Source organism: Ptychodera flava, chromosome 21, assembly GCF_041260155.1.
Source record: "Ptychodera flava strain L36383 chromosome 21, AS_Pfla_20210202, whole genome shotgun sequence".
Classification (NCBI taxonomy): domain Eukaryota; kingdom Metazoa; phylum Hemichordata; class Enteropneusta; family Ptychoderidae; genus Ptychodera; species Ptychodera flava.
The window spans coordinates 17,603,614-17,625,279 of NC_091948.1; the positions used below are offsets into that span (position 1 = coordinate 17,603,614).

General features: G+C 39.3%; 2 protein-coding genes across 2 annotated transcripts in view; one reads left to right on the plus strand and one right to left on the minus strand.

Annotated features, from left to right (window-relative positions):
• The window catches only part of LOC139121594 (vasopressin V1b receptor-like), a 91,740-nt gene that overhangs the window by 12,578 nt on the left and 57,496 nt on the right, over nt 1-21,666 (plus strand). The gene's annotated exons all lie outside the window — the stretch shown is intronic.
• On the minus strand, nt 3,291-4,188 carry LOC139122226 (uncharacterized). The gene is made up of 2 exons (XM_070687652.1): nt 4,033-4,188; nt 3,291-3,899 (listed from the first exon to the last, which is right to left on the minus strand). The coding sequence occupies exons 1-2, from the start codon at nt 4,186-4,188 to the stop codon at nt 3,291-3,293; spliced, it is 765 nt and encodes a 254-aa protein (XP_070543753.1).

The following is a 21,666-nucleotide window of genomic DNA, read 5'->3' on the forward strand; positions in this document are numbered from 1 at the left end:
TTGGTAAACAATACAAACATAATTGCTGGTTATTAGATTCTGTTTGTCTCGATCTTTGTAGTGCACTAAACAATCACCAGCAGTATATTTCTGGCCTAAAATGCGGGAACAATGTTTCTAAGGGCAAGGGTTATATAGTTATTCTGTTTATCTTTTTTTTGGTGTGTGAATTTTTTAGTTTATGTAATTACCTAAACAATCATGATCAGTTTTCCTTTGCACAAATAACTGAATATTTTGTCGTTGCGTGGGGCACGGTAACAGCTGCCATGATGCATTGTTTATTCAACCAGATAAACGGACAATTACAAAAAAAATATTACAGTCACTTTGAAAGTATGACTTTACCTTGTTTGGACCATAGAAATAGTCCATAAGGACTAGTCGAGTCCATGGCCCACTACTCAGCTAATAACTGCAAACGATGATGCCATAAAGGGCTCAAGTAAGACAAAAATACATATCGGAGATAAAGAGGAAACAAAATACATTAGATACATAACAACTCAAGAAAAAGATACATATTGTTATATGTTCATTAAGTAGTTTCTAAATTCTACTTTGAACCTTTGTCTACACGTCATTTGCTTAAATGAAGAAGGTAGAGAATTCCAATGTTTAATTGCTGCATACTTAATGTTGTGTTGTGTGACTGTAAGCCTTGTTTTAGGAATACAATAATTGCTATGCTCTACTGATCGTGTAGAGTACCCATGGCGAGGAAGTTCAAAACAATTGTTAATAGTGATTGGAAAACCGTTATTTTTGAAATCAAAAACAAAAGGCAAGAACAGTAATTACTTAGTTTAAAAATATGAAGGATGTTTAGTTGACGAAAGAGGGGATTTGAGTGGGCATGAAAATCAGAAAAAGTAATCAAACGGACAATTTTTTTTTGTAGGCGGTAAATAGGTTCAAGGAAAGTAGTGTAAGTATTTCCCCATATTTCTAAGCAGTACGTTAAGTGTGGTAGAATGAAGGCATTGTAGAGTTGAAGTAGGATAAACTTTGGAACGAAATGTCGAAGACGTGAGATAATTCCAACTTTGGGGGTTATTTTATTTATCACATTCTTAATGTGTGGTTTCCAGGAAAGGGAACTGTCAATTGTTACACCAAGATAACTAGCTGATGAAACTTCCTTAATCTGTTGATTTCCAAGGTATAAATTACCGTCTAAAGTTACACGTTTTTGACGTGTTTTAACTACCATGTAATTAGTTTTTTCTGCATTAACAGTTAATTTGTTCGCCATGCACCAGTCATTGACTTTATGAAATTCACTATTTATGTGGTTGAGATGTAGTGTTTGAGAGTCTAAAGATTTAAAAACATTTGTGTCATCAGCAAAAAGTCTGAAATTAAAGTAGCTAGTAGAGTTATTGATGTCATTGATATATATCAAAAAAAGAGTTGGCCCTAGAATGGAACCCTGTGGAACTCCACATGTAATTTGACGTGGTTCTGACGCTTTTCCATCTATTACAACTGAATGCTTGCGATTTTCAAAGTAATTTCTAAACCAAAGTAGTGGGTGACCTCTTATTCCATAAAATTCGAGTTTTTGTAAAAGTATATCATGGTTGATAGTGTCAAATGCCTTTTTAAGATCGACAAATATACCAACAGTTGTGCAACCACTATCTATTTGATCTGTTAATTCTGCAATAATATCTGCCATGGCAAGTTTAGTGCTATATTTCTTTCTAAAGCCATATTGAGTTTGTGAGAGAATGTTATGTTTTTCGAGGAAGGAGATAAGCTGCTTATTTACAAGTGTTTCAAAAATTTTGCTAAAGACAGGTAAAACTGAAATCGGTCTGTAGTTCCCAACATCAAAAGGAGACCCCTTTTTATAAAGAGCTGTAATTTTGGCAAATTTAAGTGCATCTGGAAAGTAACCATGAGCTAAAGAAAGGTTGATAATATGTGCTAGGGGACTGGAAATATAATCAGCAGCATCCTTGACTAATAAAGGGTGAATATAATCATGACCGGTGGCCTTTTTTGGATCTATGGAGCGTAATTCATTAACGACGTCACTTGCAACAACAGGATGAAAGAAAAAGGACCTATTGTGGTTTCTCCTAAGATATTGCTTAAAGTTGACATTGGCTGTAATTTGTGACGCCAAATTGGGACCAACATTTGTAAAATAATTACAGAAAACCTCAGCAATTTTTGTGCTGTCAGTCACTTCTTCATTATCAACCTTTAACTTATTTGGTGTTAAACTATTTCTAACGTTACTATTTAAGATTTCGTTATAACTTGCCATGTTTTCCCAGAGTTACCATGAGCATTGTTGAACTTATCACAAAAATACCGTTTCTTTGCATGTTTAAGACTTTCGTCAAAATATTCCTATAATTCTTATAATATTGATTTATATGAGTGTTCATTGGCGCTTTTTTCCTCTTTGAATATAAAGAATATTTTTCTTAATTGAAATAAGAATGCCCCTTGTCAACCATGGTTTATGTATTGTTGATTTACGGCAATTACTCATCTTAACTGGAAGGTGCTTTGACGCTACACTGTAATATTTTTCGTAGAACATGTCATAAGCCGTATTCGGGTCATGACTCTCATAAATCGGTTGCCAGGTGACATTTCCCAATTCATTCAAGAAAGATTCGCAATTGTACCGAGTAAAATCAAACTTAATGTGTGATTTAAACTGTTTAAAAACATACCTCAAGTTATTCACAATTACAAAGATTGACAAGTGGTCAGTAATATCTGTGTCAATGCATCCACAATCTAAAAAGTGGTCTGTGATGTTTGTGATCACATGATCTATTGTAGTACTTGAAAAGTCATTGACACGAGTGGGAGTATAATAATTTGTTCAAAGTTATACGACTTTAACAGAGTTAAATAAGATGTGGCGGCATTTGAAGTCGACATAACATCAATATTGAAATCGCCAACTATAATACACTTTTTGTTTTTTAAAGACATAAGGTCAGGAAATTTTCAAAACTATCCAAAAAGTCTGAAATAGGTGTGTTCGGCTGTCTATATACTACTCCAACAACAATTTTTGTCTTCGCAATGGCAGTCTCAATGAATAACGACTCACTATTTGCAATATGCAAATTGGGAAGTTGCGCCCGTGGCAATGTGGAATGCACATACATTGCTACACCGCCACCTTGTGAAAATTCTCTGTTACTAATGTGTAAATTGTATGACGGTCAATGGAAACGGATGTACAGCAGGATTTCGTAATGCTCTCTTGTGAATCAAGGTCCATCATAAATGAAAAGACGACTGTCCTCGAAAAGTTAGTTTATGCGATTTACGGCTTTTGCTGACGAGACAGAGATAACTTCTGATGTTTCATCTTTCCGAGTGAATATCTTGCCATTGCTTGTCCAAATAAATCTCCATTTCAGCTGCTTTCTCCTTTCGTTTACTTGGTGGAAAAGACGCTTCATCGTAGGTGTCAGGTTTTCGTTTATGTAAATGTTATTGGTGTTGTTGTCCCCTACTCGAATTTGATTTGGAGTTTGTCCGCGAAGATTCTTTCTTGCATAGTAGATACTGTTCCGTACCGATCTCCTGACAAATTTGACGATGATGGCTGGTGTTTGGTGTCGTTGTTGAGTCTGGTTTTGACGACTTGGAAGACGGTGACTGATGTCTATGTCGCTGGGCGTAATGTCAACGCCAACAGCAGCGGCAACTCGTACGACAATGTCATTTGTGTCTTCCCCGTTCCGTTGCGGAATTCCGTGGATTTCAATATTATTGCGACGACTGTACTGCTGTAAATCATGCAATTCCTCCTGTGTATTACTCAGTTCTCTTTGTGTAACAGTGAGTTGATCTTGTAGTCTGTCATTGTTAGCTTTCAGTTGAACGGTATCTAACTGAATTTCTTTAATTTCTTTCTGAAGTTTTCAAAATACTCACTGACATAAGTAACAGACTTCTGTAGGTCGGACAGCCGGTTTTCAACAGATGAAATCTTTTCAATCTGCTTTCCAAGAAGTGCTAATGTTTCCATTGTCTCCGATAACTGACTTTTGATCTCTTTGTCTGTAGTGGAACAGGCGTGCTGGATAGTGGGCCTCCTGCGTCGGCCATCTTGCTGCGCTTTGGCTCAGGGCTTACTTCACTGCTTGTACTCAGATTTTGACTTTTCTCTCCTCCGGTTTTTCTCCGTCTTCTTCTTGTCATTTAGAGCAATTAGTGTCTACAGCTAGACTTCATAAACCACTGTGTAACCAGCAAGGAGTGTATATCAGCGTAATTTCAGTGAAAAAAAGCAGTATAACCGGAGCCCAAATTCATCCATGTTGCACCCAGTATGACGTAACATGCACCATATGCCATGATGCATATTTACGTTTTGTTTTGATTACTGACTGACATGAAACATAACCATGTTTACTTTAAAGAACAATTGAAATGTTATTGGTTGCTTTGGGGAGTGGTCGTGTTTGCCAGGTGTACTTGGGTGTTTTGGCAAATCTGAGGACCTAAATAATATCACCATCGTCAGGTTCATCAAAGCCTTTGAAATTTTGTTTGACGCTCAGGGCTCAACAATTGTTCCGTGGCACATTTTTCTTTCATTTTGGCTCTAATTATTTCTCCTTTTTAGAGTTATTACATATTATGTTATGGGTTAGTATTACATATTGGGTTAATTGGGCTGGTATTATATATCAAGATAATTATTACAAATGAGGGTGATACATCCCCTGTTCTCAAGCAACAAGCACTTGCCAATGTAGATTATAGATAAAGATATTGGCATAATCGGGATATTACCAAAATAAATAAATTTATTAATGTTACTGCGGGGTTACTGCGGGTTCACAGTTAATTTCAACATTTCCAGAAAAATGTATCATACATATATAAGGAATAAAAACATAAAAGACGTCCTCGTTCAAGCAAAAATCAAATGCCAGGTTACGAACACGCGATTTTACGTGTTTTTTCTTTTGTTGTTTTACTTCAGTGTTTACATAGCTTTAGGGTCGGCAGGCAAAAGTAGGGTAGGTCGGGTTATCGGAACAGCACAATTTTTTTTCTTCGGCCTTATGCAAAACGCAATCTTCGGTTTGACATAGGCGTCAAATTTATTGAAAATTGTGTGATTTAAAATCCGCCTTGCCCTACAAACTGTCAAATTCTTTGTACCCCTGCGAAACAAAGGATAAGAAGCTCTATGTCCATCATGGCGGAACTTCCAGTGAACTCCTGTGAGAGTGATGTTTGTGCAAGTCTCTTGTGGAACTACACATGTCACGCACAACCGCGCGTTTCTCTTATCGATTGCTGTGAAACCACCAGTGATCGGAGCTGGTCACACTCTCAGATATTTAGCTACAGTTGTGACTATTTTAAATCGAACGTCGAGCTTGATTAGTGTAAAGGTTGTTTCGATTTGAAGGAACCGGAATGATGTCGGCGTCACTATGGCAAAGTGGGAATCACGTGACATACCCGAAAAAATGACAACATCGTCAGAAACACAGCATTGAAATGCCTGTAATGCAGTCTTGAATGCTTACTTTCATCTGCAAAACATCACCGGCAGCTATACCATTCCGACTTCTGAAATGTTTACTCTCAATAGAACGATAAACCCATCCGCAGTAAATTCACGAACAAGATCTATAACATTGCCTTTACAAATAGCAGAGCAACCTTGCGAGAACAAAGTTTCCCCCAGGGTTCGTCTGATTCTTCATTGAATACGTCATATCCCTACTGAATGTTGCTGCCTATTTCGCATCGAATAAATTGTGCTGAGACTGTCTGGGGGTCAGCGTAGCAAGGATATCCATTTCGCTGAGAGAATGTACCTCGAGCTGCTCCTCAGAGTGCGTTGAACGGCCGCGTCGGCGGTTGTTGTGCGAGTGGCGGAACCCTGTCTTGCCCGGGGAACGCACATCGTGTCGCTGGTTTGTGTTTGTCTAACTGTAGCAAAAGTGTACCAGAAGAAAAAGATGAAAGTATTCACACATTACAATCCATCATGAACGAGATCGGCTAATGAGGTGTGAGACATTGCAGAATATGTCATCATGAATATTTTAGTTTTGCTTGTCGTTGTCAAATAGGTCAAAATCGTGCTTTCATTGTAATGGTCAGTGTCCGAGTCAGAGAAATTACTTGTGAAATGGCCCTGTAAACAAGCATATGATTAAAAATCACATCTAAATAGCTGTAAAATAACCATTATTAATACGATCAATATATATATGAATTTGATATAAATATGGCTGTATATGACAAGTAATATTTGGTCATTAATCATAAATATTTTGTGTAGGCGATATAGATTACCGATTATTTGCCAAGGATGCGATTGGTACATTTTATCGCTGTGATAAAAACTGGTTTTCACAAGAAATAAATCATAGGAGACACCTTTATTAGTGGTTATCACTGGGAATATACGTGCACTCATTGAAGAACGGCCTATCGTCAAGTCACGTGGTCAGCAGCAAATTAAAGTTCCATTAAACTTTGACATGTCGGCACATAATTGCATCGATAATTGACAACCAAATATTGCATTTACCCCGTAACCAAGTAATATTACATGTTTAATGACCAATTTGTTCTCGGAAGAAAACCGCTGAGGTCTGAAAGCTAAATATTGATCGGGCGAAATAGGCAGGGCTGATTCCTTCCGAAATCTGTCACGGTTCCAGAAAATAAGATTAAGTGAAAAAACGAGGTGGTGAATTGATTTGCTGGTAAACAAAAGGAGAACGTGCGCTTTGGGCGACCGGTATCGGTCTAGTCGCCATTCTCTGAAGGTAAATCAGATTGCCTGGAATGGCGAAATATTCACGTCTTTCAACACTTTTAGCCATGTTTTACTCGTTGTGGTAATTGTTTTCTCACACTGTTGTTCATAAACACGGAAAGAAATAGCCTTGTCGTCCACGTTTGGCGTGCATTTAGTGACATTTCCCCGGAGAAACCATTGAAGCCTTGTTTAATGTTATTGAAAGATCAATATGTCCATATCCGATGCAGACGAAAATGCTAATGGATTTCATGCTGGCATACATACTAATAATTTACTCTGCTTTCAGCTCAACTACTACTGCATGAAATTAACTTGAAAGAAATTCGACCTATTTTTTCTTCCTCGTCACTTTTCATGGAAATTTGCTTCCCTTTTAAAATGTCGGGTATACCAGTAGAGCCATTATGGAATATCTCCTACTGCGATTAGAGATTTTATAAGCCATCGAAGAGACAAAAAAAGATAGAGTGATAAATCTAGGGCAAAGTGATGAAAATATTGTATGTCTGTATGTATGTATGTATGTATGTATGTCTGTCTGTCTGTATGTCTGTATGTATGTATGTATGTATGTATGTATGTATGTATGTATGTATGTATGTATGTATGCATGTATGGATGGATGGATGGAGGGAGGGAGGGAGGGAGGGAGGGATGGATGGATGGATGGATGGATGGATGGATGGAGGGAGGGATGGAGGGAGGGATGGAGGGAGGGATGAAGGGAGGGATGGATGGATTGATGGATGGATGTGGCGATCGACATGTAGGTAGACAGATAAGATTCATCAGAGTATTGTGCAGACTGTCACGGAGACATCGTCGTGATTGATACGTAAACCGAAATTAGAGTGCGCAGAATAGTTTAGACGGGTCGATAGCTGTCTTAGTAATTTGAGACATGACAGTCAGACGAGGGGTGAGTTTAGATTCTCTCTCACAGGAATTAGCGTGCTTCAGCTCGTGATCGGGAATTTCCTGCCGAAGTGGAATAATGAGTTCGAGTCGACCGTCACATCAAAACATTATCCATAGCTACCTGATTTAATCGGCGAAACTTCAACCTCCATCAAACTTGATGACTTTTCCCCGTAGATGTGTTTACGTTCAGCTGCATCAAGTCTTGAGACAGGTTCATTATAAAGGACAGAACCTCTGCCTGTGGCTGCTACAATATCCTATATTTCCTACCTTCCTGCATGTCTTCTGTCTTCCTACCTCCCCGTACATCGATCTTGTTGTCTGCCTTCCTGTCTGTCTGTTTGTCCATCTTCCTTTTCGTCTGTCTATCTGATTACGTCTATCCGGTTACCCCATAATCTGTCCAGCTATCTTGATGTAGTCGAGTATTCACCCAATTCTAGGTCTATCGGTGTCCTTGCCTGCTGTCTGTCTGTCTGTCTGTCTGTCTGTCTGTCTGTCAAATAGTTTGTCTGGATGTATGTGTGTTATACCGTTCAGCCGGTCGTACATTATGTCTGCAAAGAAATAACATGAAGCACAATTTCGCTTTTAAAGCTACATTACAATGCTTTCCGATTTAGCATTATTTGAACTCAATACCGTCGATTTTTTTGGAACAAATATTAGCAACTGAACGTATATGTCACATGAGACACTCAGCTAAGCTATTTCCAAATATCAAATGTCAATGCCTGAACATCGCGCGGTATGTAGTGGTTTCCATGGACACAACAGGTATGATGTTTCGCTTTCTGCAAAATATCAATCCTTCAGACACAAACAACCCTTTCCAAAAACCAGTTGAATATCTATGTCCCGAAGCGTTTGCATGAATGCGGTGAACGCTCCCGGTACGTGATGATACAAGACCGGCACTTCAAAGTACTGTCGACGAGGTGATTCATTCTCGTTGTGCGCTGCGGCAAGTAAAGCAACACAGAAAGAAGTAGAGTGGTCTAGAAACGTGAAAAAATGAGGAACAAGTTTCAATGTCGACTCTAAGAGTGTCAATTTTTTGGATCCATTAGAAGAACTTCTCCCAAATTTTCTTCCCGTGTCAAAAGTCATCAAGTGCTTTCGCACATCGTAACAAGGCGATGCTGCAACGACAAATGGAGTTATTTACGAAATTGACACATAGAAGAAAGTTGAAGTTACTGTCTGTATTACATGATTGTATTCTCACGTTTTTTGTTTTTGTTTTTAGCTGGGTATCACGTGTGAAAAGAACTTCACAGGTGGATTCTGTCGCCGGAAGCACGAAACCCGCGGTGAAGCGTGAAACCCATTATTGCATTTGCGGCTGCGCCTGACTCTCTTGAATCGTGTCATTCGCATTTGTGTGAAAAGTTTTTCTGGTACAGCTCTTTTAAAATTTCACGTGCGTGAAGTTGATGACGTAACCAGTACACGTACAAGTAACAGATTTGACGCATTTGCATTGTCGTTGTTGTTTTTCCTTTCATACATAATCGTTTTACGTTATCAGTTTATGTGCCTGGAAGTGTAAAATTTCTACAACGATTAGAGAATATAGTGTCGCTCCGAACTATAATCCGCTTCACACCACGCGCGAATGGCGCATTGACTGCCTTCGGTATTTTACATCACTGGAGATAATGATTGCTCACTTCAGTGGGTATACATACATGTAGTCTACAGTAATTCTTGTTTGAGCTTTCTCGAGATGACAATTGACGCAGAACCCTAAAAAAACCGCCAGTTGTTAAACGTACTTGCATCGAAACACCAGATGCTCCTGCTCTCTCGAAAAGAGACAAGCTTACTTCGCACGATAACTTGAGAACGTTTATTACCGTAGCCGTTCAAGCACATTGTACGACTGTCGCACCGATCTTTCGAAATTTTATGGAATTGTCAAAAGTGAACTGAAAATTACTTTTACCATATCCCACAATTGTAAACTTTACATAGCTGCTAGTAACATTATTACCACCTAAATAAATAGTAAACAGTAAGCCAGGATGCATAAATTGTGCTGTAAAATGTTATGTTCACCCACCCTTCAAGAGGTTTTCTGTAGAGCAAGTGGAGATCAAAATTCACTTGATTCAGAAGCCGACGATATTCATAGAAGGGTAGAATTGGCTGAGTATCAAGTTTATCTTTCGGGTAAAGATTATATCTTAGGAAGCAAAATGAGCGACGGGGATTATGTTTTTTTCTTACCAATGTATATGTGAGATGTTTTCAAGTAGGAATCTGTTATGCAAGACATGGATTTATTACAGGTAGATAGCTGTATGGTCGACATCGTGATTTCTAATCCATATTACATTTCCTTGCTAAACTGTTTTCGAGGCAAGCGTGTGTGGATGACATGGTGATATAGATGAGAGCAAATAATCAAGCAGAGCTTATTGACTATAAACATCTTAACAAAGTCAAGCTGGGACTGTGGGTCGACCTGACAAGCCATGCGCTTGATCAAAGGCGATTGACGGCAAAGGGGTTAACTTGGCTACATTTTGACGCGTAAATGCCACATAGTCGACTGAATACTAAAATGATGAGCAAAGGCCTTCAGGGGTGATGCAAGGTGCTCAATATCATGAAAACATTTGGGACTTGCAGAATGAAGGGAGCAGTTAACCTATTTGCTCTCATGGCCACATATCTTCGTCCACTGACATAGGTACACTGTCCTGACTAATCGGCTAACGTCTGGTGAAATAAATTGGCCTGCAGAGAGAAAAAAGCGAAGCTATAAATTCCCTGCCAGTAAATGAACCCATCTTTAAATATTTACTTAAGTAAATGGAGGTTATAATGTCTTATATCGAAGAAATAAATCACAAGAAACGTTTCGTCGAACAAAATTGCTGCTAACGGTGACAGTCTTTCAAATATCTTTTCTTGGCTTTATCTGAGCTCTGCTGATTTGTGGCCGGCTGAAAGATATACGTCTTGACAAACGATCCTCGTCTCGCCTCAACCCAGAGAATTACAACTACAGCGGAGAAGTGTGCTCCTTACAACGGGGTATCACTTAACATGTTTCTAAAGCATGATATTTTCAAAATAGTGGCAGTGGCAATAGCTTTCAATGTGTTGGCAATAATATCCGAGTCGAATCAAACAATCCCTGCATCCAAAGTGGTTTTAAAAACATACTAAAATGATGAAGATCGTAAATGTTAATGCCACAATGATTCTTTGCAGTGGTACATTGCACAATGACTGATAACTTCCACAGTCGGTATGGTAAAAATTGGTCAGTAAACGCCCCTTTCCGTACCCTGTTGTTCGGCGTCATGACCTGCTAGAATGTAATTAGAAAACCGAAAATGATTCAGTGTTTTTCAGCTATCAAATAATTGACAATTCACCTTGAAAGTCGACATAGTTCATTACCTCAGCTGAGCACAAACGCCAGTAGCTTTTGATGAATCTCCTACAAGTCTGCCAAATAATCAATTTTAAGATAACATGAATTTCAGTGAATGACAAACTGCGAACTTATGAACCCTATAAACAAGTCTAACAGGGTATTATTGATGACTGACACCAACAACGCCTGCAGCTAGTGAAAGATTAGTATAAAGCATCAGTAAGTCAGGCTTTTCCAATTGAAACAATATTCATTCTCTTCAATTTGCACATTTGTTCAAGGACATTCTAAGGTAAATTTTATTGCTGCAGCAATAGCTAACATGCAGAGCATGTGTTCTCGCTAATACATTCGTACATACATACATACATACATACATACATACATACATACATACATACATACATACATACATACATACATACATACATACATACATACATACATACATACATTATGCCCTACTACAGTCCCTCCATCGACAGAATGACTGTGGCCCTACATATTATGCCAGGGAGAGGAAGGTCCAGTCGAATCTACCGAGTTTCGTCATCATGGCAAAACAAAACTCCTAGACACATTGGAAGGGAATTTTCAACCATGGTTTGATCAAAAATTACCTTCGATGGAAAGATCGAGACAGGAACTCCAAGGGACCTCGTTAGATTAATTGCCACCATAAACGTCATCCAAGGAAGTGAAAATGATGTTGCCGAGAGGCAGCCGATAAAATTCTGCCTGCCATTTGTGCAAGCAGTAGTGACCTTAAAGTTCAAGAGATCGATAACGCTAATAAACAGCCATTTCGTCGAGAATTAGGGAATTATACGGCTAATTAAGTCTTAGAGCGCCGTCGTTCTGTGTGCTGCGAGACATAGAAATATCCATCAAAGGCCACTGCAGTTTACGTTATATACCCAACGTCGCGAGAGGTTTTAAAATTTTCAACGTAGACAGTGTGTAGTACAATCGGAGAGGGAATCTTAAATACAGTTGTACATGAAAAGTAGACTAAGAAACCTAAGAAAAGACCACGTGATGGTATAAAGGCGTAGATAACAAACGGTCTTATAGAAGGAAATCACGCGTATGCGACGTTTCGTGTGACCGTGTCCTAAATACCAATACCGCCGATTTAATTTTACAATACGTGGCATATAACTCCCTTTGGCTGCCCATACGGGTCGCACTAAGTGTATACACTCATTTCAAGAGATCTTGATGTGCACCACAGAATCAAAATATGTTTCCAACATACATTTAAGGGTCACACATTGCCGAAATGATGGCTTAACGGCAGTCTTCTAAGGGAACATCTGTCTCTCATACCGTAAACTTTAAGCTGCACAGCAGATAGGTTCTATACCGGTTGCTCTGTCTTGTTCTTTCGCATAGCAGTGGAAACAAACAAAGCTTGAACTGAAATTTTGGCAAAACTGGAACTCTCCAAACAGTTAGTAATTGTTTTCAAGCAAATAAAATAGTAACAAAGAACGGCCCTGACCCCTGACCTATACTGAAACTAGAACAAAGCTACTTCTACCCATTCAGAGAGAGAAAGAGAGAGAGAGAGAGAGAGAGAGAGAGAGAGAGAGAGAGAGAGAGAGAGAGAAATAAGAGGCTGAAAAGTCCGAGTCGATAAACAGACAGACATGCAGGAAGACAGTGATAGTGACAGCAAAACAGAACTGTGGGCAAAAAGGTACTAGGCAATGTTGCGAGAAGGGACAGTCAGAAAGGCAGATAGAAAACAAATCTGTTAACATAAGCGACTTTAGAGCAGGTAAAGTGAAGATCATATTGGGCACTGAGAAGCACACTAAGATGTGAAATATGACAACCATATAGACGTATGTAAGGACAAGATGGATTCTATTGATGACACCATCGTAGCATACATGGATAAATGTGTCACAGTAACATTTCACGATTATGTAAGCTGATACCATTCTTCCAAAACTTTTGCATTTTGGATCAGCATGGTTGACACCAGATATGACATTCTACAACATGTACTCTTACAAGCTTGTTCATTACACGACGAATTTGAAAACTTTTGTCCCGACGGGTATTTGTTTTCGAAAATTTGTATTGATCCAATATCCGTACATTTTTAAACGGGAAAGTCCGAGAACATACCAGCCTTCGAGGGAAAATATTTTACCCTCATTTACAGATAAACAGAGCAGCACGCTCGGCGTGGGTAAAATACATGCCTTGGGGACGATTCGACTTAATACTCGTGTCACAGAGCACTGTCTTGTTTCAACGACGCTCGGTATGGTTTTTGCTTAAATCCCCCCATCCGCGGCTTGTGTTTTCGGGGATTTGCAGTGAAAATGGACCAGGAAACTGGAATCGAATTGAATAGGATAGAATAGAAGAGAATGGAGGTTTGTAATTTGCAGATAACGCTCAGTTAATAAGATTAGCCGTGGTGTGATAAGTTGAAAACGACACAAAGACCTAGCCGAAGGAAATTCTGATCATCAAGGGTATTAGAGCATTTAAAGCCCGCCAAATACCACTATTTATATGCCGATTACCACATTCACAAAATACGCGCTCGCGTTATTAGTTTCAGTCGTGAAAAGGTGGTGAGATAAAGCGAGATAGCGGGGATTTTCCTAAAGTCCCCGTGACACTGAGAGAACATGGCCAGGGTATTAGGAGGATAATATCACATTACGGAAAAAGAAGTAAAAAGAAATGATTTGTCCGTACTCCACTTCGGGCATGATATCCTCATAACATGGGTTTATACATTTTATGTTCAAATGGTCATCCGGTAAATACCTACAAATACCCGTAGGCCAAAGAACAGTAATGGCACTAATAACATATTTTATTGTGATCGTAACTTTGCTCCGCCAACTGGTACTCCGAAGAGATGTCGTCGCGACTAGTTTGGAGACGTTAAAAAGTTTTACTATGCGATATGCGCGCACTTTGTCACATTTCATTAGGTTATGTGAAGTTCTGCCCATGCCACGTTTGACAGCGTCGCCGGGAGCACTATTTTCCGGTCACGGCGTGACGTCAGAGGGTCAAGAGGTTAAGCTGCTATTTGATTGGCTCATATCACGGCAAAATTAAGCTACATTTACCAAGCGATATGCACACCTTCACCAGGGAAGAAATCCCACCGACCCCTTGTAAATTGATACTGTTGTCACGATTTACAAATGATCGATGCCGGCCCGTACATCCGTGCGTCTATGCCTCCGGCAAGTGAGACAAATGAAAACAACTTTGTAAAGATTTTAAAGTTCCTAAAAAGCCCCGGGGAGCCGCCTGTCCATGAAGTAATCTTTGTTTTGAATTGTGTGCAGTCGGGATAGTCTTGCGTTCGCGTGTGCGTCTTTTAAGCTTATGTTTTGCCTAGCAGTGATAATCTTTTTCCTCCGCTAAAACAAGCCTTCCCTTTTCCGGCTAACTGCTCGTGCTATCTGAGTGTCTGCAAAATCAAACGAACACTGAACGTCCTGTGCACGCTCTATGACTTCTTTTGTTAATACTCATAACGCTCACCTTGACTTAGGGGTTTGGAACCGATCAATCTGTAACAAATCTCAGCTAGGGATATTTAGATCTGTTCGTCCTCGGGCGGTAACCCTCACATGAAACTTTCAGGCATTCTAACACATCTGAGAAGTCACTACTGCCAGCATAACTCCAACTGCACTCGCGATCTCGAGTGAGTTAATGTGTCTATGTTGGCACGTTAAGAACAAACCTATTGCATTGGCTATGACACTTTTCCCATGAAAACGATCAGACGTGTGGGTTTTATATTAAATTACTTACATGGTGATATTTAGATGTTATCAGATCTCGACAAAAATTGTAAAGAGACTCGTATTTCTTATTTCAACGGCATCCTTTACTCTGAATCTCATCCCTCAACTTTGACCGTCACAGGCCGTTCCCTGTGTTAAAATATTTATATAAAAACGTTCCCACATTCCGTTCATGCCATATTTGATTTTAACAATCATTTCACGATTCAACGTTTCACTGCATGAGAAAATAGTATTGATTTTCTCTAAATTGCTGCAATGGAAATTATATGAATGCATGCGAGTACAGGCACTGCCGGCAATAATCAAAGAATTAATTTCAAAGTGGTTATATTTAGGAAATGATAATTTCGACACCTCTATTGTGTAGTGCACGTACGTTTGTGTCTTGCGCTTTTCAAAGGACAATAGATGTCGTCATGCGGATAAAGACAAGGATGAGCTTCCTAAAGTGACGTCAGACGTTAAGACGCTGGGTTCCCGATACAAACAAGTGCGCAACAGTATCCCATCTTTAGATACAAGGAAGTTGTTGGCAAAAATAATGAACTTCGCTTCAGAAAAGAGAGAGAGAGAGAGAGAGAGAGAGAGAGAGAGAGAGAGAGAGAGAGAGAGAGAGAGAGAGGAGAGAGAGAGAGAGGGGGGGGGGAGCCAGACAAATGAAGAGATGGAGGCAGTGAATTTTATAATGAACCGATGCAATTACAAAATTTAATAATAACATCGATCGATATTGTCTGTCATCGCTTTTGAAAGAGGAAATAAAATGAAATGAAATGAAAATTAGAACGCTAAAAACCGGAAACTTTCATTCGCGCAACACATCCCTCTACCTTATGAGCAATTGTTTTCAGCACCGGCCTAATTGCCCTGAATACTAATTTTGATGATGATGATGATGACGATGAAGATGATGTTTATGATAACAACGACGACGACAACAACAACAACAACAACAATAACGACAACAATGCTAATCCTAATTAATAATAATAATAATAATAATAATAATAATAATAATAATAATAATAATAATAATAATAATAATAACAAGGCAGTATTGCTGAAGGCAATGAGTACTGGGCCGTGATAGAGTAATTTTGAGGACAATATATACTACTATTCAAATATGGTCTTGAATTTCCTCCTGTCAATTAGGCATTTGATTAACTGGTTATTAAACGAAGCAATGGCATGACAACGGCAAAATATGTCTAGCAACTTTTGTGGAGTTTGAGGCAGGGGTTCTTTATTTATAGTGAAAATTGCTTAAACTCCTTAAATATTCAAATTACAGCAAATTTCTTTTGTTCTCGATGGTAGATGTCTAATATTTAGATGGGCATATTTAGATTTCTACCCTATAGTTATCCCTATATACCAAAAATCGGACATCCAGCTCTATTGGCTTGCTCAGAATTAGATATGCGCATAATTAATGAGGTACAATATGTGGTGTCATAAGGTGTCCCATCATACCAAATATGAAGGGTGTAGCACTTGTGGTTACTGATTGTGGACAAATATATCTATTTGAGGTCAAAGGTCATTGAGGTCACGTGACATTTTGTCAAAATAATTGTATTGCTAAGTTATTCCTATATACCAAAAATCAGACCTCTAGCTCTATTGGCTCGCTCGCTTGAAAACAATCTCATAAACCTGGCCATATGGGCAACTGTGTATGGGCAGCTGGATGCTTGACTTCCCGGAGAAGGCGAGCTGTCACGTTCAAGCTCAGGATTATTTGTCGATCAAATTTCAGTAAATTTACCTTACCTAGATGAAATTTTGTCTATAGGCTGAAATTTCGCCGAATTTTGACGAAATTGCATCGATTTTTCAGGTTCATATCCGACATTTTTGAGTTTTGAGTGCAGACAGAAATAAGTTTTGAGGCAACATGGCTGCGACCCCATGTTGACCCCGGTATCTGCTAAAGTGCGGGTTGCGGGCTACGGGCTGCGGGTTTTTAGAATTATGGCTAGATTTCTCATATATGTAATATGGCATTTAGTATTTAAGAAATTAAACCTTTAGAATGTGTCTATTATAAATAATGATGATCAGGTCTATCGTACAGTATCCCTTTTCCTGCGAAGTCCATATTTCACCATCAGGTCAAGATGGTTAAAATTAATGAAACACTACTATATGGTGTATTTTAACGTAATACTGTATATTTGAAGGCTGTTGAAAACATAAATGCTGTAAACTTGATTTTTTGGACTAAAGATGCTATAACAGACCAAACCAAATGGGTGAAAATACGTTATGTTTCTGAAAAAAATCAAAATCTGCTAAACTAAAAGCGGCGATTCCGAGGACCAATTTATTTATTCCGAGCTGCCTGGCCATTACAAATAATTAGGGATCTGAATCACTTTTCTTTCTTGCCATGGATGTGAGTGAGAAATATACGTAATACCAGACTGACAAAAAAAAAATCGCGCCTCGGAAATGTCGCCACTTATCGCGGAATGAAAATTGTTACATTTCTAGTATCAGGCCATAGGAAGTAAATTCTTTGTAATGCATCCATTCACAATTCGGTTCCAGGGCAACTCATACAGAAAATTAAACAATGCCTAGTTAAATGCAATGCATAAGGAAAGATTTGACTTAAAAAAGCGTAGAAGTGATGTGTATTGTAAATGCCGTGTATTTTTCATGAAATCTTTAAAAAGAAAAAGACGTACAACAAAGGACTTAGTTTACTTTGCCGTTTCGGTTCAAGCGAGGTCGCGACCTCAGAGAACGACATTCTGCTAACCATTTTACGCGAGAATTTCAGTGGGAAAACACGCCGGTGCGTTGCCTTATTTTCAGGAATCGATCTAATAGAAATATTTTTGGATGAGTTTGTCTTCTGCAGCTCTCAATAATTTATCTCCTAATATCATGAACGTATGACTTGCACCTGCAGTATGATAGTCGCTCCATGCCGGTATGCCCCCTTCAAGCATTTGATCTAGCGTGACTTTGAAAAGTTTCCTAGGACTATAATCGTGTTCACCACAATAAAATTATTTGAAACGGCGTTGAAAACGATTTCGAAAATTGTGCTTTTATCGGCGGTTGAACTAATCTGAAGTGTGAGAAGGGCGAAAATGATATAAAAAACACACATTTTTTCATGCCCGCAACCCGCAAAATAGCGCATCCGGTTGACCCCTAGCCCTGCGTACGATGCTATGTGCTACAGCTAACACACAGCATCGTACACAGGGCTAGCGACAGAGTTGCCGACATCGACGGTTATTTACGAGAAGTGAATAAAAGACTGTCATTTTTGGAAGCGATCGTGTAGCTGAGGTAGGCTGGGATACGACTTGGGCCCAAGAACGCTGAATTTCGGCAGTAATTTGGCTTTTTACGTGAAGTCCCAAAATGGATTTGAAGTCACCGACCCTACGTACGGGTCTTTGCAGGGCTGTGGTGAGCGGGGCGATTAGCTGTAGCGGAACACACAGCATCGTACGCAGGGCTAGTTGACCCCAAGTGAAAATGTGTTCGCGATCAAATCTTCCTATATTTTTTTCAGAATTTTCGACAAAATCATTGCTTCTTAAATCTTTTGTAAAATATAAAATACTAAAATAAAAATGCGATGTGCCATGTCTCCAGATTTCTAAAACATCTTTCGTTGACCGTTCGACGGAATACTCATTTCGCAAACTTGTGACGCAGTTGAAATTCAATACTGACCGCCAAATAATCTTTATGAGACGAGATCATTCTAGACCCCGGTTCTAGACATCCTCCAAATTATCCAACCATTCGCGTTAGAGTTCAGCTCGCTTAGAGTATCATAACATTCTTCGGCCTTCGTTTAGATCGACCCTAATCTCTCCCATTTAGGAAACAAATACACAAGCTACCTCGACAAAACTTCGTGCACCATCCAGGACCAAACGCACTACAAATCTGTCTTGACGTCATCATCTCCTTACATGGTAATCGGCATACCGTATTTTTTAGCAAAGGAGACACAGAATACTCGGAGTATTCAGTTTCAAAACGTATTACATTGTGTGATGTTGTCAAAAAAAGGTAATGTTACTGCAGTGGTATAAATTACAAAACACAAAAGTTCAAATCAGTTTATTTTGGACAGGCTTTACCCAACATTTCATATTGTTTCTTATGCCAGATTTGACCACGTACTTACTGGCGACCCCTTTACATGCAAATTTTGTGTCAAATGGTGTGTTCTCCTGGAAAAACAAACGTACGATTTCTATATGAAGGAGGCGAAATTTGCCCTCAAAACTCGAAACCACCCCTTTATGGGGTGTACCTAGCTATTTTGAACGAGCTTCTCGAATCTGCAGCTCTATTTCGAAATGATGGTCTGGTTTCCTCAGCTCAAGGATAAGTGTTCTCCATCGCTGTGGGCATTACTATTCTCAACTGGGGGTACAGTTTCCAGTCGTAATGTTTTTCATTGTGTCCGGGATATAAAACCTTTCCTTTTCAAACTTTCAGTTTGATTAACACTAGTCCACATCTTGTCAGTGATTAAACATGTTTCAAGTTTAAATGTTAAATTCTGGTCTCGAGCCCTCCTGTTCGACCAAACTGAAATTACCCCTCCCACTTTGGCTCGTCCAGTGGGTGTAGCAAGGGTCGTGCCATCGCCTAGGAAACGGAGGGTGCATTAATTGTGCATTTCGATGCACATTTTGATTATATTCAGAAGATTTTGTGGCAAAAACTCAGATAGAGAAGCATTTATATTCACATCTCACTTATTCATGACTGGCTGAGAGCAGCACTTCCATTAAGTTAGCATCATTACGCCATTTATTATGCCAAGAAAGATGAAGTCAAGACATTTTACCCTCCCTGGTCTCAGCCAGAAATGGTTATACCTTACAGAGTTTTTTCCCACGGAATGAAAACAAATGTACTTGGGCTGAGGCCCAAGTACAATAATAATAATAATAATAATAATAATAATAATAATAATAGCATGTATTCCTGACCATAACTGTTGCTGAAACCTCATCATTCAACCGTGCTTGCTTAATGGCGTTTATTTAATGGCATTCTCTGTACACATCGGTCAAAGACCAGAAAACATTCCCAGATGGCCACTACGTCATCACGCTTCAAAAGAAAGCTTGCAATTATAGAAATTGAAGGTTCTGATACAAGTAAAATCTGAGGACGTACCAATGATTGGCGTGTAATTGGTATTTCGGCAAATAACATTAATAAGACAGGGCTCTCACTTGATACTGCGTCATAGCTTGAATTAAACACATCAGACGAGCGAGATCGAAATTAAAATTCCGAAACTCACTCACTAATAATTCGATCAATAATTTCATAGGCATGAAAAAAAACTCCGCGTTTCAGATTCCGCCATATGGTCTTCACTAATGATGGCACTCAGAAAGTGTACGTAACATGTTTGAAGAAATGTCGTTGAATTCAAAGGATTTGCGCTTTCAGTGAACCCGAGTGGATATGACTGTACGCACAGCTTTCGTGATGTTGACGATGGAAGCCTACAGGGTCAAAACTACCTGTAATACCTATTAAGCGCCGGTGATTGTTGGGGAGTCCAGCTCAAGGCGCGGCTCCAGTCACGGCCCACGATCCGCGGCCTTCGAAAAGACGGCACAACACGTATAAGCAGGTTAAGCACGGCGGGAGTTGCATTAAAACTCATTATTGTTTCGTCAACTTCTCCCGATGATTTGTGTAAAAGTGGAAGCTGCTAACGCAATTTCGCTACCCAAGATACGGGAGTTCCTCACTGTCTAAGCAAATTATCCTCAAACGTAACTGATCATAGTAGAAATTTAATCGATACTAAGAAGAGTGGGCCATTTGCAATCACAGTGCGCTTTAATCAGCATTTTGGCGCGGAATAGTCCGCATGAGCGTAGGAAAAATCCCGCCGGCCCTATGATTAGGAAATATATATCACGAACAGATTTATGCAAATACCATCACTGCCAGTAATTTTATTGGATTTCATGACATATTTCGAGTAAACGGTTCGGGATTTGTATGCTTCTATTTTTCTTCTTAAATTAGAACGTGTTTAAAGTAGTGACTGGTTGTCACAATTTATGCTGGGTAATTGCACGGAAAATTTCTGATCAGGACTGTGTTATCACGGCGGTTTTCTCGTCTAAACTCAATTGAAACCCAATCTAACGTCAGTTAATGAACGCGTGTCCATGCATGCCGAACAAGTTAGGGTACACAAAATGGCGGGAATTGCGCCGAACTTTTGTTCGTTGAAACGACAGTGACGCTATCCAGTCTCACAGTTTGTAAGGTTTATGTTTGTGTTATGTGTGTCATACTGAAATAATAGTTTTACATATCTAATTCTAATCTGCCGTTGGGTATTGGCGGGAAAAATGTCGTGTGTCAAAACGGAGCCGAAGGGAACATTTTTGATAAATCGAGGGAAAGTTTTCTATAGGCAGGAAACGTGCTGAAGTGGCAGAGTGGTTCTGCGCGGTATTTTTGATGTGTTGTGCGGAAAGGAATTGCACTTCTCCAAAAAGTTGCACGCTAGGAGACGTGATCGGACTTCAAATAGTATGTGTTGATGGTTTACCAGTATAGCTGGGAGGCTAGACAATATCGGACATAAAAGGCAAGGCAATCCGCGTGGACACAGAAAGCTTTTTTCGGATGGAGGTTGATGGTGGTGCAAAATATAGTGCTGTGTATCATTCTATGGTGAGTACCAGTTGTAAAACGTTTGTCTTTGTGGATTTTATGCCCTCGGATAA